The 14,311-nt window shown below is 36.0% G+C and overlaps 3 protein-coding genes across 3 annotated transcripts; 1 reads left to right on the plus strand and 2 right to left on the minus strand.

Annotated features, from left to right (window-relative positions):
* Positions 1-581: 581 nt before the first annotated feature.
* Positions 582-2,767, minus strand: LOC108228145 (large ribosomal subunit protein uL2x). The gene is made up of 2 exons (XM_017403639.2): positions 2,276-2,767; positions 582-1,109 (listed from the first exon to the last, which is right to left on the minus strand). The coding sequence occupies exons 1-2, from the start codon at positions 2,713-2,715 to the stop codon at positions 770-772; spliced, it is 780 nt and encodes a 259-aa protein (XP_017259128.1). The 5' UTR covers positions 2,716-2,767; the 3' UTR covers positions 582-769.
* A 1,202-nt stretch (positions 2,768-3,969) lies between these two features.
* On the plus strand, positions 3,970-8,537 carry LOC108225946 (mRNA cap guanine-N7 methyltransferase 1). The gene is made up of 11 exons (XM_017400896.2): positions 3,970-4,197; positions 4,291-4,359; positions 4,441-4,512; positions 5,597-5,686; positions 5,779-5,835; positions 5,927-6,065; positions 6,483-6,547; positions 6,944-6,994; positions 7,092-7,154; positions 7,650-7,835; positions 8,060-8,537. Exons 1-11 carry the CDS (start codon positions 3,994-3,996, stop codon positions 8,207-8,209), a joined length of 1,146 nt encoding a protein of 381 aa, XP_017256385.2. The 5' UTR covers positions 3,970-3,993; the 3' UTR covers positions 8,210-8,537.
* Positions 8,538-9,783: 1,246 nt separating this feature from the next.
* Positions 9,784-13,155, minus strand: LOC108192899 (uncharacterized). The gene is made up of 4 exons (XM_017359429.2): positions 12,554-13,155; positions 10,781-10,955; positions 10,365-10,458; positions 9,784-10,285 (listed from the first exon to the last, which is right to left on the minus strand). The coding sequence occupies exons 1-4, from the start codon at positions 12,889-12,891 to the stop codon at positions 9,984-9,986; spliced, it is 909 nt and encodes a 302-aa protein (XP_017214918.1). The 5' UTR covers positions 12,892-13,155; the 3' UTR covers positions 9,784-9,983.
* Between the last annotated feature and the right edge of the window lie 1,156 nt (positions 13,156-14,311).

The following is a 14,311-nucleotide window of genomic DNA, read 5'->3' on the forward strand; positions in this document are numbered from 1 at the left end:
AAAATATTTTACTTTTTTGTACATGTACGTCGCAGATAGATATGTCAAGAAATCGGATATCCACTTTTAATTGAAAGAAGTTGTGCTTCTGCGCACGCAAACATGCACCATTATTTTGCAGAAACAGGGTTCTTGATCACTATGTTTGATCTTATAATACCGTGAATCGTGATTATACCTATTTGGTGTGATGCAGTAAATGAGTGTTTAGAAATTATTATTTATGCTGTTTGTGTTTTTAACATTTACAGATTTTCATACGTTAATTATGCACCACTTCGTCATGGCATTTTAATGGCCCATTGAGAGGAGCATTACTTTTCTGGGTTCTTTTGACTGAAAATCCATGTAAACTTCTATAAATTTTTGTTTATATTTTACTTTATACACATTAATAATCGTTGCAAATAGTCATACAAGTTTAATTTTTTATAGCCTGTGCATACACAGCTTTATACGTCATTCCCATTAATACTTTTATAGAACTGAGTACTTCACCGGTGCTCAGCAGTTCCACCACCCCTCGTCAAAACAAGAAAATCATAAATTTTCTACAAAACATCTAAATATTGAGAACCAGAAACCCTGAATGACTGAAATTCACATAACATACTAATCTCAAGTCATGATATATGATATATAAAACAAAACTTAAGCAAATTGGTTCCGAACATAAAGTAGTAGGCATCATCTTACTACAGAACTTCCGCAAAAAAACAGATTCAAACTAAGAAACAAGGAATGACAAAGAAGACAGATCACAGACTTCTTATTTATCAGCTTTAGAAGCTGTAGCAGCAGCTTGTCCACGGAGCCGACCAGTCCTCCTTGCTGCAATGAGACCAACTTTTTTACCAGGGGGAGCATCACGACGGACAGTACTGGCATGACCAATATGTTGGTGATTACCACCACCATGAGGATGCTCCACAGGATTCATAGCAACACCACGAACCTTGGGCCAGCAGTTACGCTTCACGCGATACTTGTGATAGGCATTACCAGCCTTTAGCATGGGCTTCTCTGTTCTTCCTCCTCCAGCTACCTGCCCAACCATGGCTCGACAACCACTTGGAACAATTTTCTTGGAACCAGATGGAAGTTTGATCCTACCAGAAGCAAGAACATGAAAACTTGGTCAAATATGCTAAATCAACAGAAAACAATTAAAACACAACAGTGGCATAAATGGGAATCATTAGGCACTAGGTCCAAGTGAAAAAAAAAACCAGAATGTTCCTCTTTACTAGATAAGAACTGATGTAAATTCTTATTTTATAAAATACAAAACAGAACACAAATGAAATAAATCAGATCTTCTCATTTTAAAACAATCATGTGCATAGCATTTAGTTAGAAGATGACAAACATGTTTAAACAATGATCACAGATCCAATATTGCAATTGGGAATGAATGACTAACACGAAATGTTACCGGATACCAACTATTGTCTATCAGAAAGCATATGCATAATCATAACATGAAAATGAATGTTAATTATTTCTCCATATATCAGTTCCAAGGCAATCAATTTACACATGTCTATCATGGAGCTGCACCCCTTCGAACCTTCATGTTTTTTACAATAGCATTCTTTCGAAACACCCAAACATAATAACATAACTAAACTAAACATAAATCCCTAATTACTCCACAAACCAATTAACAAAAATAGCCAATAGATAACATCCGAAAACCATAAACATTTCAACCTATTCACAATATGAAACGACAAAACAATAGCCTCGAGTCTTCAACAAACTGAACTTCAATACATTAAGAAGCACAAAACATATAACAAATAAACAACATAATAAAATAATACTGACACCCATGCTGACAGTTCCATCAGCTTATTCAGATAAAAACTACACTACTCCTACAGTTTACTTGATTGAATACCGTTATCAAGATTTTACTGTAAAAAGGTTTATCGGAATCACCAAAAGCAAACCATTGTTGGGTCATCAGAATACATATGGAAACTCATCACAGCTAGTTATTTCTCCAGTTCATAAAACTGTATTTTAAACTACAACTCCCAAACATAATCCCGCAAGTACACAACACAAATACCTAAATGCTCCAAACCAATCCACAAAAACATAACCTTTATTTATTCGAGTATAATTTTACCAAAATTATTAGTATAAATACAATTAATACTCATCATTTCTTAAATTTACCGAGGTTAAACAAGCACTAATTCCACAAAAATACTATATCAACAATCAATATATCAATATTTGACTATTAAAAGGCAGAGTAATATACCGAGAGGTTCCGTTATCGGGATTATGACTAATGACAATAGCATAATCTCCCGAAGCTCTGGCCAACGTGCCGCGATCACCGACATGGTGTTCGACGTTACAAACCACAGCCCCTTCGGGAATCGACCTGAGAGGCAAGACATTTCCGACCATCAAGTTGGCCTTTTTGCCGCAAAAGATGAACTGGCCGGTGTACATGCCCTCGGCGGCGACGAAGAGTTCCTTCTGGTGCTTGTAGCGGAAGGGGTGGCGGAAGGTGACTCTGGCGAGCGGCGCGCCGCGGCCAGGGTCGTGGATGATGTCGGTGACGACGCCTTTGAGGTAGCCGTTGCGCTCGCCGAAGTCGAGGCTGCGGAAGCGGGCGGGGCCCTTGCGGTGGTGGGTGTGGGACTTGAAGACGCTGCCGGCTCCTTTACGTTGTGCGCGGATGACCCGACCCATTTCTCTGCTGCGCGGTGGATCTGAGGATTAGGGTTTGTGAAGAATGAAAGTGGAGACTGAGATGTTGTGTGGTTTTATATGGTGGGGTTCATGGGCTGTGTGCTGTTTTTGGGCTGGAATTGGATGTTATATGGGTCTTATTATTGGAAGGAGTCAGGCCCATTTGGTGTGTTTTTTGATTTTCGGTTTTGTTGATTTCCAAGCGACTACGATTAAAGTTTCGATAAAAATAAATAAATTCGGAATTGAAGATTTTATTTATTTATCGCGATCGAAAATATTACCGTCATCTTATTAAAATTGTTACCGAAAACCCTTGAGAGTCTTATGCTCGTCCCCGGACCCCGAATCATATGTGCATAACATGAAGCGAGCAGCTTCAGGCTCCTATGGACAGCTTAAAGCGCCCAAATTTTATCATCAAGGTAAGGTTTCTTCCGTGAAACCCATTTCTCTTCACTATTACTATGCTAAATAACATGATGATATTCAAAATTAAATTTTCTTGTACTTGCAGTTTTTTCAGTTCTTTTAGAATGTTTTATGCTGCTTTTTAGTGATCAGTGTTTGTGTAATTGTGTTACTTATGTTGCTATGAATCCTGTATTTAGATAGCAGTATCCGTATCTGACACTTAACACACTTATTTCGGGATAGAATTTTTAATCAATGTATTGACATTTTGATCAATTTCAAGATCTCATGTAAGTTTAATATACAATGCAAATCATAAAAAATGAGCAAAAGGAAAGAAATAGAAATAAAAATGGAAAGAAGAAAAGAAGATTCCTTGATATACAAAATTATAATGAAATTGTGCTTAATTTAAAATATATTAAATAATACTATTTGTTCATATATCTGCCGCTTATTTATAAATGTATTATGTCGTGTCGCAATCCTCTTGTCAAAATCACGACGGTATCCCAGTTATTTATAAATGTATTACTCCGTATATCGTTTCGCCGTACCGTGCCCAAAATCTGGACAATATCCTGGTTTTCAGATTTTACGAGTTTGTCACTCGGACACATGTCCGATATTTCACAGTTCACACCCAAAGTCTAGGTTGTTACTCATTCATTGTCATGAAAAAATTTGGTAAAGTTTTGATCTTTGATAATTTATTATCGGTTTTTCTATGGTGTGCCCATGGGCACACACTAAGCACCAAAATTTATGAAATTGGAGGGTTTCTATTGGCTTACCTTCTTTAATAATGGTGGACTCCTCTGCAGTTACAACAACCACACCAATCAAAACCCTCCATTTTTATTAATGTTAGTGCTTAGCATGTGCCATGGGCACACACTAGCCAAACCGATTTATTATTGCACAGGTGACTTGGAATTTAAAGAAGATGGTGAGAGTACTAAAGAAGAGGCTAGTAGAGTGGCTGACCATTATAGTGCAAGAAGAAATCACACTTTGGAAGAAAGAGAAGCCAGTCCTATCATCCATTTGAAGAAACTCAATAACTGGGCATGTCTAATAAACTTTTACGACAAATCTTTCGAGTGTAATCTTGGATGTCTGATGTTATATTGATTAATCCTGCTTTTTATGATCAAACAGATTAAAAGTGTCCTGATTCAGCTTTATGCGCGTAAAGGGGATGCTGTGCTTGATCTTGCCTGTGGCAAGGTACTTGCTTTAGACAATTGGAACTTAGCATGTAACGTATTAGAAGTGTTCTCTGACAGTAATTTTTTATGCCTTGATCAGGGCGGTGATCTGATTAAATGGGACAAGGCAGAAGTTGGATATTATGTGGGCATTGATATAGCTGAGGGCTCTGTATGTTTCTTCGTGCTATTTCATAATTTCAAGTGTTTTGTAAATGTTTTCTACTCAACTGAGATGGAAACTGATTTCAATCAGTTAAGATAGCTCTATTTGTCATAGTGGTAAATATGCATTTTCTGTGCTTGACCATTGTTTCTCATGCAATATAATTATGTAGCCAATTGAACGTAATAGTAAAGGCTGTTAAGATATCAAGGAAATATTGTAAACCCTGTATAGTATGCAAGGCCTAAACTAAAATGCAATGCCTTCATCCGATGCTTGTAGATGATTCAAATAATTTTGTGGGTTTTTTCAGCCCCCAATTAGACCCACACCCACATACATAAGGAGTAATTTTTGTCTTGTCCCGCTCTTTTAGGTAATGGATTGAAGCCTACTGTTGATATAGTATATGTAGGAGTTTTTCCATGCAGACACATTCCTTGGAGTAGGTATTGATTACCATTCTTCATAACCTGTGTAGGTGTTTTAGGAAATAATATTAAGCCTCTTATATTTCTTTCTGAACTGGAAAAGTTTTTAGATTTTGTTTTAGTCTAATGAACCACAAATTTTGATAAGATGATGATATATGAATAATTGTTCTTACACTCATCGATTTTTCCTGCAAAACCTCTAAAGTAAGCTCAATTCTGGAGAAGTAGTTAACGTTGGCCATAAAACTTAACTGAATAGAGCTAATAATCATTACAAGTACAATAGGTATGCGGGTCAATTTAAGACATCAAAATTATCTTACTTATAATAGAGCCATTAACACTCATTCAAGTCTTGGAAGACTGGAAAGCTTTAAGTCTTTTAGTGTTGAACTTCCTTCTCGCATATAATAAAACTTTAAGAGACTAGCTTTGGCTTCATGAGTTTCAGTTGGAGGTATTTGCTTATAAATATTGAATGATGCGTAGAGGTATTTTTTGCGATATTGGTTGAGTGTTTTGTGTCTTCTTTCAGTATTATAATTGCTGTGTGGATGCTAGTTCAAAATTACATTGTCCCTCTTTATCTTGCCTGATACTGTTCTAAAAGTCTGCTGTTGCATGGATGTTAAACTTTATATCATCATGATATACAGATAGAAGATTGCCGTACACGGTACAATGGTGATGGCCATCTCAGTTGGAAAAAGTTCACTTCTCGCCTTCTTTGTGCAGACTGTTTTGAGGTTCCCGCGAGCATCTTCTTAATTAAATCAAATTGTTCAAGTATCATTTAGTTGGCTGATATGCATTGCGTATTTGCATTAATGGCTTTCAGGTTCAACTAGATAAAGCGTTAGCAGATGATGCACCTTTTGATATATGTAGTTGCCAGGTAATTAGGTAAATATGATCTTCCCTCAATTTCCATTAAGCTAAACACCTACTTTTACCTTTATAAAATGACACCTATTTGCAACTTGCAGTTTGCGTTGCATTATTCATGGTCTACTGAGGCACGGGCGCGACGGGCCCTGGCAAATGTTTCGGCGTTACTTCGGCCAGGAGGCATCTTCATCGGAACAATGCCAGATGCCAATGTTATCATCAAAAAGCTCAGAGAAGGCATGGCCATTTGTTATAATTTTCTAGCAGTGTTGCTTGTGTAGGGAATTGTTCTTGAGTTTAGTATGTTTATAAGGTTTAGTAAGGTCAGATCTCTGTTAATCTTTATTTGGGTCCCCCGGAACGCTGGATGGAACCAGCTGCCACAATGTTTCGTTGCGGGTGCTTAACTATGTAGTATTACGGCAGCTGCAATGAAAAATTGCAGGGAACCAATCCCTATTTTTTTAATTAAAGCAAATTACAGATATCGATGAGTCATCTTTTAAACGTTTGTATTCAACCTTATAGCTAAACTCAGTCTTTTAACCTTGCTATTTCTTTATTTTTTTTTGTCATAAGTCTTTTAACCTTGCTATTAAATAAATATTTTTGATGAGAAGCAGTTATTCTTATATCTTCATTTTGACTATGTAGCTGAAGGGCTGGCCTTCGGCAATAGTGTGTACTGGATACGTTTTGGTGAAGAATACTCAGAAAAGGTGAGTGGATGAATTCTTTTCTCATTTCGAATAGAAAAAAATCCAAAGAATTTGGCAATATTGAATCAATCTCACCTGATGATATTTTATACAGAATTGAAAATCATTTCGGTTAGTTTTGTAGATGTTGTTGTATACTTGTATGTTTATGTAAAGGTTTGTCTGGTGTGTGCCCATGGGCACATGCTAAGCGCGGAAATTTTTGCATTTAGATCATTTTGATTGGTGTGGTTGGTGTATTTGCAGTGAGGTCCACCATTATTAAGAAGTAGGAGCCAATCAATATGATCTAAACACAAAAATTTTCGCGCTTAGCATGTGTCCATGGGCACACCATAGAAAAACCGTTATGTAAATTTGAACTAAATGGTGAAATACTTTGGTTCTTCTTTGCAGAAATTCAAATCAACAAGTCCCTTCGGTATAAAGTACAAATTCCATCTAGAGGTAATTTCACCTTGACTTCAGTGGTAAAGACCGATGTCATATTGGACGTGTGAGTGTTTAATCTAAGTGATATGGGATCGCTTGTGATATTTTGCAGGATGCTGTTGATTGTCCAGAATGGATTGTTCCCTTTCATGTTTTTAAGTCGCTGGCAGAGGAGGTACAGTATACTGGCTTGACCATTGCATTTACAAAACAATGATGCGCACCTGGGATTAATATTTATCTGTTAAAGTGAAGACAGAAAGAAAAACATAAACAAGATATATAACTTCCCTTGTCCCAAGACTTTATTAAGAAATTTCTTAATGTCCTTAGGGCTATTACAGCTCCTACTTAAATAGAACAGGATACCAGACTACTTATGACAAATACGAATCATCTTCCCTGACATATGGGATTTGATTCTATCTTTGTACTTAATTAGTATCTCCACATTTATTTATTAATATCTACGTACTTAATAAAAGATCATATAGCAAGCTCTTATTTATTCTTCCGCAATCTTCACATATCTTTCTTGGGACGTCTCCAATAAACAAGAACTTGCTTTCCTGTAGTTCCACCATTAGTTGTAACATTATCATATCTTTACATCTACATATAAGCATGTACTTTCTGCGTAAGACAGTTCACACTTTTTTTGAATGAGCAGTATGATCTGGAACTGGTTTTTGTAAAAAATAACCATGTCTTCGTTGAGGAGTATCTAAAGGTGCCAGATTACTTAGCACTTATGAGGAAACTTAAAGCCCTGGGTGCTGGGAATGAGGACCAAGGTACACTCTCACCAGACGAATGGGAAGTGGCGTACTTATATCTGGCTTTTGTCCTGAGGAAGGTAAACTTTTTTGCTTTTAATACGTTATATGCTCTATATATGTACTGCATGAGTTCGTTTTATTATTTATGTTACACAAGTACAGTCACCGCACCTAACTTAAAATGTTCCATGTCGTAAATGCAAGTCCATTGTGAACTTGCATCCTACAGCATGCACTCTTAATCTTGTTTCAGTTATTTGTTTGTTATATTGTTGGTGACTCCCTGTCCACCGTTCTGCAGCGAGGCCAACCAGAACAAACGCAAACAAGCAGTAAAAAAGACAGAGGCAAACTGCACATAAAGAAAGAAGACATTACATACTTGAAGGCGAGAGCAAATGGAACAGGACAAGAAGAGGGAATCGATACGACAGAAGCCAATTGCACCTAATGAACAAAGATATTACATTCTTGAATAGATGAACTCTATTCACTTGATTGGTTTTCTGTTTTTGTATCAGCTCCTTTAATCGTAGTGAAAAAGTGCCAGAGGCATAAAAATACAAAGCCGAAGAGATGTGGGAAAAGCCCCACAGATAGCGTACTTCATCTATGAATCACAAGTTAATACTTTGGGAGCGCTGATAATGATAGCAAAACTACCAATGAAATAGGCGAATGTTGTGAACCGAATTTAAATTTTGAAGCCGTGGTCTGGATTTTGGAAAATATTTGATAGATATTATGGTAGCTCATAATAAGTGATCTTTTATTTGAATAGGAGGCTATTTGTGTATGAAAGTAATTTTGACTTATAAACTAGGATTATTTTGGACAATTTACGATAATTCATAACCTACCAAATATAAAATTAATTATGTAATTATACAATATTAGTATATTACTAATTCTCCTTCAAAATGATTATATACAAATTTACAAAATCAAATTAATTTACCGAAAAAATTTAAAATTTTCAATTCAAGTTGTAGACTTGTAGTTATTGGTCTCGAAAGCCGACTTATACACAAATACAAGTATAAAATATTTTTAACTTATAAGTTGATTTTACACATAAAATTGAACTTATAACCCATGAAAGTGAAAGCGAGACTTTAATTATGTGCGGTATCGATCATTTAAAACAGAACAGTTGGAGCAAGTCCACTGCAATGCTATAAGAGGTGTTGTTTCTATAATATAGCATCATTTATAGAACTTAGCAGTCCAGTGCAATGTTACAAGAGATGTTAAAATAGAAAAATGCTATACTTGATTTTAGATATAGTTACAAGTATAGATGTAGCTATAATTGTCATATGGGCAATGCAAGGGAGAAATTGGAGGGAAATGAAAACAATTTTGATTTAATTTTTTATATTTGTGCTCATATTTAACATATCTTTGGTTTTATTTTAAAACTATGCCTCGGAGCATTTTAACATCAAAATGTACTTTTTGATTTCATATTATAGCCATAGATATCTATTTTAGCTTTAGCATTGGACTTGCTCTAGCAGATATTGTAGTCCCATTTCACCACATTTGATAAGCTAGTCCCCCGAAGTAAATGTACCTAGCAACAGTCCATCAAATATTAAGAGGCCGTTTGGCTGAACTTAAAAGAAGTGATTTATTACTTAAAGTAAAGAAGTGGATTATATTAATTATTAGAATTGTTTGGACACCGTGATTTATAGATTAAGTATTTCTATTAGAAAAAGCTGTAATCTAAATTAAGCAGAAGCTAACTTCTATGTAGAAAAAGCCCAGAAGTTAGCTAACCAAACACCCACCAAGTCTAACTAGTCGACGTGCATAAATACAACCAAACAAACACGACCCAGGTGAACTGTCATTTGCCTAATGCAGATAAACGGACTGAACAATTTCTGGTTAAACAGCAAAGATGAGATACTTAAATCTTGCCTTCTTACCATGCAACCTGAGATGGATTCCCAGTCCAGCAGAGACCGGTGATAAACAGGATTAAAAAAGACTAACAAAATCCAATCTCCAGTAGACTAGACAAATTTAAGCACGACTCAAATAAACTGTTAGAATATGCTCAAGGAGCGAAACAATTTCTAGTTAAACATCAAATAAGTAATTATTTAAAACCTAAATGGTTTATCATGCAACCAAGAAAGGTTCATCCGACAATACAGCATTAAAGAGGTTTGAAAATCCAAAGTCCAGTAGCTTCGACAAATTAGTAACAACATTTAAACACGCTTAAGCACAACCACCATAATAACCATGACAGCCAGTCCCATTATTGAAGCACCCATAGTCTTGTCAACTTTAGCACTTCCATCAGAAGCTGCTGGACCAGCAAAAAGATTCTGAAAGAAACTAGATAAGCTGTTCATCATATCCTCTACTTTTTCTTTGATGTCCTTCAAAAAACTATTGAAACCATTCTTCTGCTCTTTCTCATTAAACGTCTCATTGTCAGAGTGCTTGGGAGACTGGTAGCCTGGAGACTCAGTATCAGCAGTTGATCCCTCAAAACTACCATTCACACCTAAGATGGAAACACCAAACAATTGCATTTCATTTTGTAGAAGCTAAAATCAAGTTGCATAAAGCTTCACATCTCTTACCAGTGTTTTGGGACTGAAAGAATTCCAAAAGCGCCTCATTTTTCATAAAAGCAGTCCAGACATTTGGATCACTTGCAATTGAGGCTACGACAGTCTAGAACCAATAAGTTGCAAATATTATTCTCCTAACGAGGAACAGTTATCGTCGATAATATTAACTAAAAAATACATTAATGAAAACTAAAACTCCATTTTCGGCAAATATACATATGCATTTCTAACATACAAAAGGTACGGAGGAATCAAATAAACTTTCATTCACAGTTCAGCCAATTCTTTCTGACAAACAAAAAAAAAACTCTGCCAGTTAACTTTCACTATTTTAGGTTACTGATTAGTACTATTCATTTGTACATGTCAAATAACACTTCTGACAATATGCGCCCACAAAAAAATGTTAAATTCAATCTCAGAACCTGAGCAGCAGCACTTTCTTTGAGCAAGCGAAAAGCCTGAATAGCCTGATTCGGTGCCGAGGCTTTGGTAACACAAGTTTTGGACTCAAAATGGCCCGAGTCTGAAAGAGACGACTTGTCATCTCCTATATGCGATTCACATGAACCTTCACTGGATTCATTAGACAGGTAAGCCCTGAGGACATCATAAGAAGAGGAATTCCAATGCTCAATTAGATTTTTTTACTTACAATTTGTTCATTATTCATTTCACTCCAATACTCCATACAAACAAGTAACCCAGAGAGCGGGAACGAGAAACACTATATGCATATACACTTCTGTAGTATATATCTATACTGTTGTGAAATTTCAATTGACATACAATTAAAAAACGACATTCAGACATTTACAATATTATGGGAAAAACAAATGATATCTCAAGAAAAGTATACTTGACATTATAGCTTGTAAGAGCAAGTCCAATGGTGATGTTAAAATAGATGTAGCTATTTTTATAATTTGAAACCAAAAAGTGATTTTTGGTGCTAAAATAGAACTTATGGTCCAATGGTAAATGTAAAATAGAACCAAACATATCCCAATAAAGCTATATTCTCATCACACAATCTTAAAGTACATAACTATATTTGTCACTATTACTTTAATAATGTATTTTGTCACTTGCATGCTTATGTGGCAATTATAGCACCATCTATACTTGGTTCTATATTTAGAACCAAGTATAGCATTTTGCTATTTTACATTCAAGTTTAGCATCCCATTGGAGTTGAATTTTGTGCTTGGGTGGTATATTATAGCAATAGCACCTATTTTAGCACCTCCATTGGACTTGCTCTAAGTAGACCATCCAACTAAAAAGAACCTACATTTAAATCATCACTGACAAAAACTTTCAATTAAGTTTTTGATGTTTAAAAAGCTAAAAAGGGGTACGTTTTCGACCTATATATGCTTATGTGGCTAACTTCTTTTGTGGTGGCATGCCATGTTGTATACCTGTCTTAATAAAATGCAAACCCAACCTTGCTAAACACCCCTTATTACTATCCATTCAACTCCAACCCAACAACTCTACCACTCCCAATCCACAAAAATTACAACCAAAAACTTCTCAATAACCGATTTCCCTCAACTCCATTTCAGTTTTAAAAAAAAACAGACCCTTCTGCTAATTCCCAACTGAATCTTGACACATTTTACAATATAAGCCCTTTATATCTATTTCCTTCCCTGAAAACCTGATTGTTTAATAAAAACAGGGTTTACATTTGATGAATATGTTAAGAATCATCAAATCCATTATCATCTTTTGTTTTTTAAGATCAATTATGGTTTTTGAAACTTTTTCAACGCTTTTATAGTTTTGATCGAAAGTAAAAAGCTAATGGAAGTCCAGGAAAGATCAAGTTAACAAGGCCAGTTGATTTTTTACCATCAATTCATTGTCACGAGAAATCTAAGATTTTTGGAGAAGATGGAGGAAATGATCCGGGACATAAACAATGAATCTCACTTCACTTCAGTCTCACTCGGAAACATTGTGTGTTTTGTACCCCCTAACATAAACAACCCTCACTCTCACTTCCATTGCATTTTCTACCTGTCGAAACACAATGATTACATATCCCCATTCAATCCGATTAAAATTAATGTTTATCTACAACTCTGAATCAAACACATACTTTTACACATAATCTTGATCACAAACACATAATAGCATCATAAAAAATGGTCGGTTTTTTTTAAGAAAAATCATGTAAAATAACATACTGATCAAGAGCAGTACGAAGTTGCAAGGTAGCATCTTGAGCTTCCTCCATAGTGGGGGCCCCACCAAACACAACCCTCGGCAAGCCCTGGCCCACACCAGCACGACTCCCACTCCCCACCTCTTCCCAGTCTTCAAACTCAATCAAAGGCTTATTCACCGTCGAACACGCACCTTCAAACTGCGCATCAGATACGACACCCGTGATGGGCCGGGCCGTATTGGCCTTAAACGCAGCGGACGTTATGTTTTCAGGGAACGCCGGCAACCCGCCGCGAAAGTTGCCGTTGACGACGCCGGCGATCTTTCCGGCCACTCTCATCGCCACTCCGCCTCCCATTGTTATAATTTTTGGTAATCAAATTTGGTGTAGAGATTGTGAGTAGATGATATTTTTTATTTTGTGGGTTTGGTTGTGTTGCGTGTGTTTATCTATGCTCGCTAAAATTGTGGATGACGAAGTGGAGTTTAGCACGGAGACAGAACGTCGGGTTGACCTTGACCTCTTGATTCCTATACTTAAGCGTTAAGTTACATCCGAAGGGATATAGCAACGAAACGAAAATGAGTATTTGGCTATTTGGATAATATGTTTGAGAATAATGAATCATTTTATCGATACAAATTTATATTTATATACTTCCACTGTTTTTTTTATATGAGACTTTTGACTTGGGCACGTACTTTTAAGTGGGTTGTTAGGAATCAATAATTTTTGATGATAACATAAACATTTTGTAACATGTCTTACTTAGAATCTTTATCAAATTTCAGTTGTAATTGTTACATTTCTTGTCTTTGGGAATTATCAACGGATGGGTAGAATAGGATGGCTAATTGTAAATATCCAATGCCATGTAATTTTATCTAAGTGAAGGATATTCAACTGATGAGGTGTAACTATTCAACTGATGAAGACTGGATGATGTTTCAACTGATGAAAATCAAGCATTCAACTGAAGACAAAGTGTTCAACGGATGATGCTGAGGAATTCAACTGATGAGACTGGAACAGCATTCAACTGATGGAGTTTGTAATTCATTCAACTGATGAGCCGGGCATCCAACTGATAAAGTCAAGAGCAGTTGAAAGCAACCAGAACTTTCAACTGATGAAGCAAAGATCAGTTGAAAGTGACTAGAGCTTAAGTCTGACAAATCACATGGATCGAATTACACTAAAATAGACATGGAAGCCTAATTAGGAAAATAAAGAAGAAGCAGAAACATACTTATCTCATGCAGTGCAATCTGGATCAAATCAAGGTGATGGTCAAAGATGAAGACATCTCAGAAAGCATGCATAAGACAAAGTTGTGCAGCATTGTTTTTAGATTAGAGTGCATTTTGTAATCTAGCTAAAAGCTTTGTAAAACTTGGAGTATATAACCAAGTTAGTAGCATCAGTTGAACTTGTTCAAATTACTTGAGAGAAAAATCTGAAGAGTTAGAACTTGTTTGAGTGATGAACCAGCAGCTGTGCGAATTGTAAACAATCAACAGATTCTTCGATATAAAATCTCACGGGTGGATCATTCAATCCACCCGTATTTTTAATACTTGGTGTTTTTCTGTTTACTGTGTTCTTAGTATATTATTCTTGAATCTTTTAAATTTGTAAAAAATTGTATTCAACCCCCCCTTCTACAATCTTTCTCTTAGTTGGTGTAAAATAACAATTGGTATCAGAGCCAGGTTCCCAACAAACAGGGAAAAAGATCAACACTGCTAGAGAAAGATGGGAAAGAAGGATGCTGGAG

This window comes from Daucus carota, chromosome 6 (genome assembly GCF_001625215.2).
Source record: "Daucus carota subsp. sativus chromosome 6, DH1 v3.0, whole genome shotgun sequence".
Lineage (NCBI taxonomy): Eukaryota > Viridiplantae > Streptophyta > Magnoliopsida > Apiales > Apiaceae > Daucus > Daucus carota.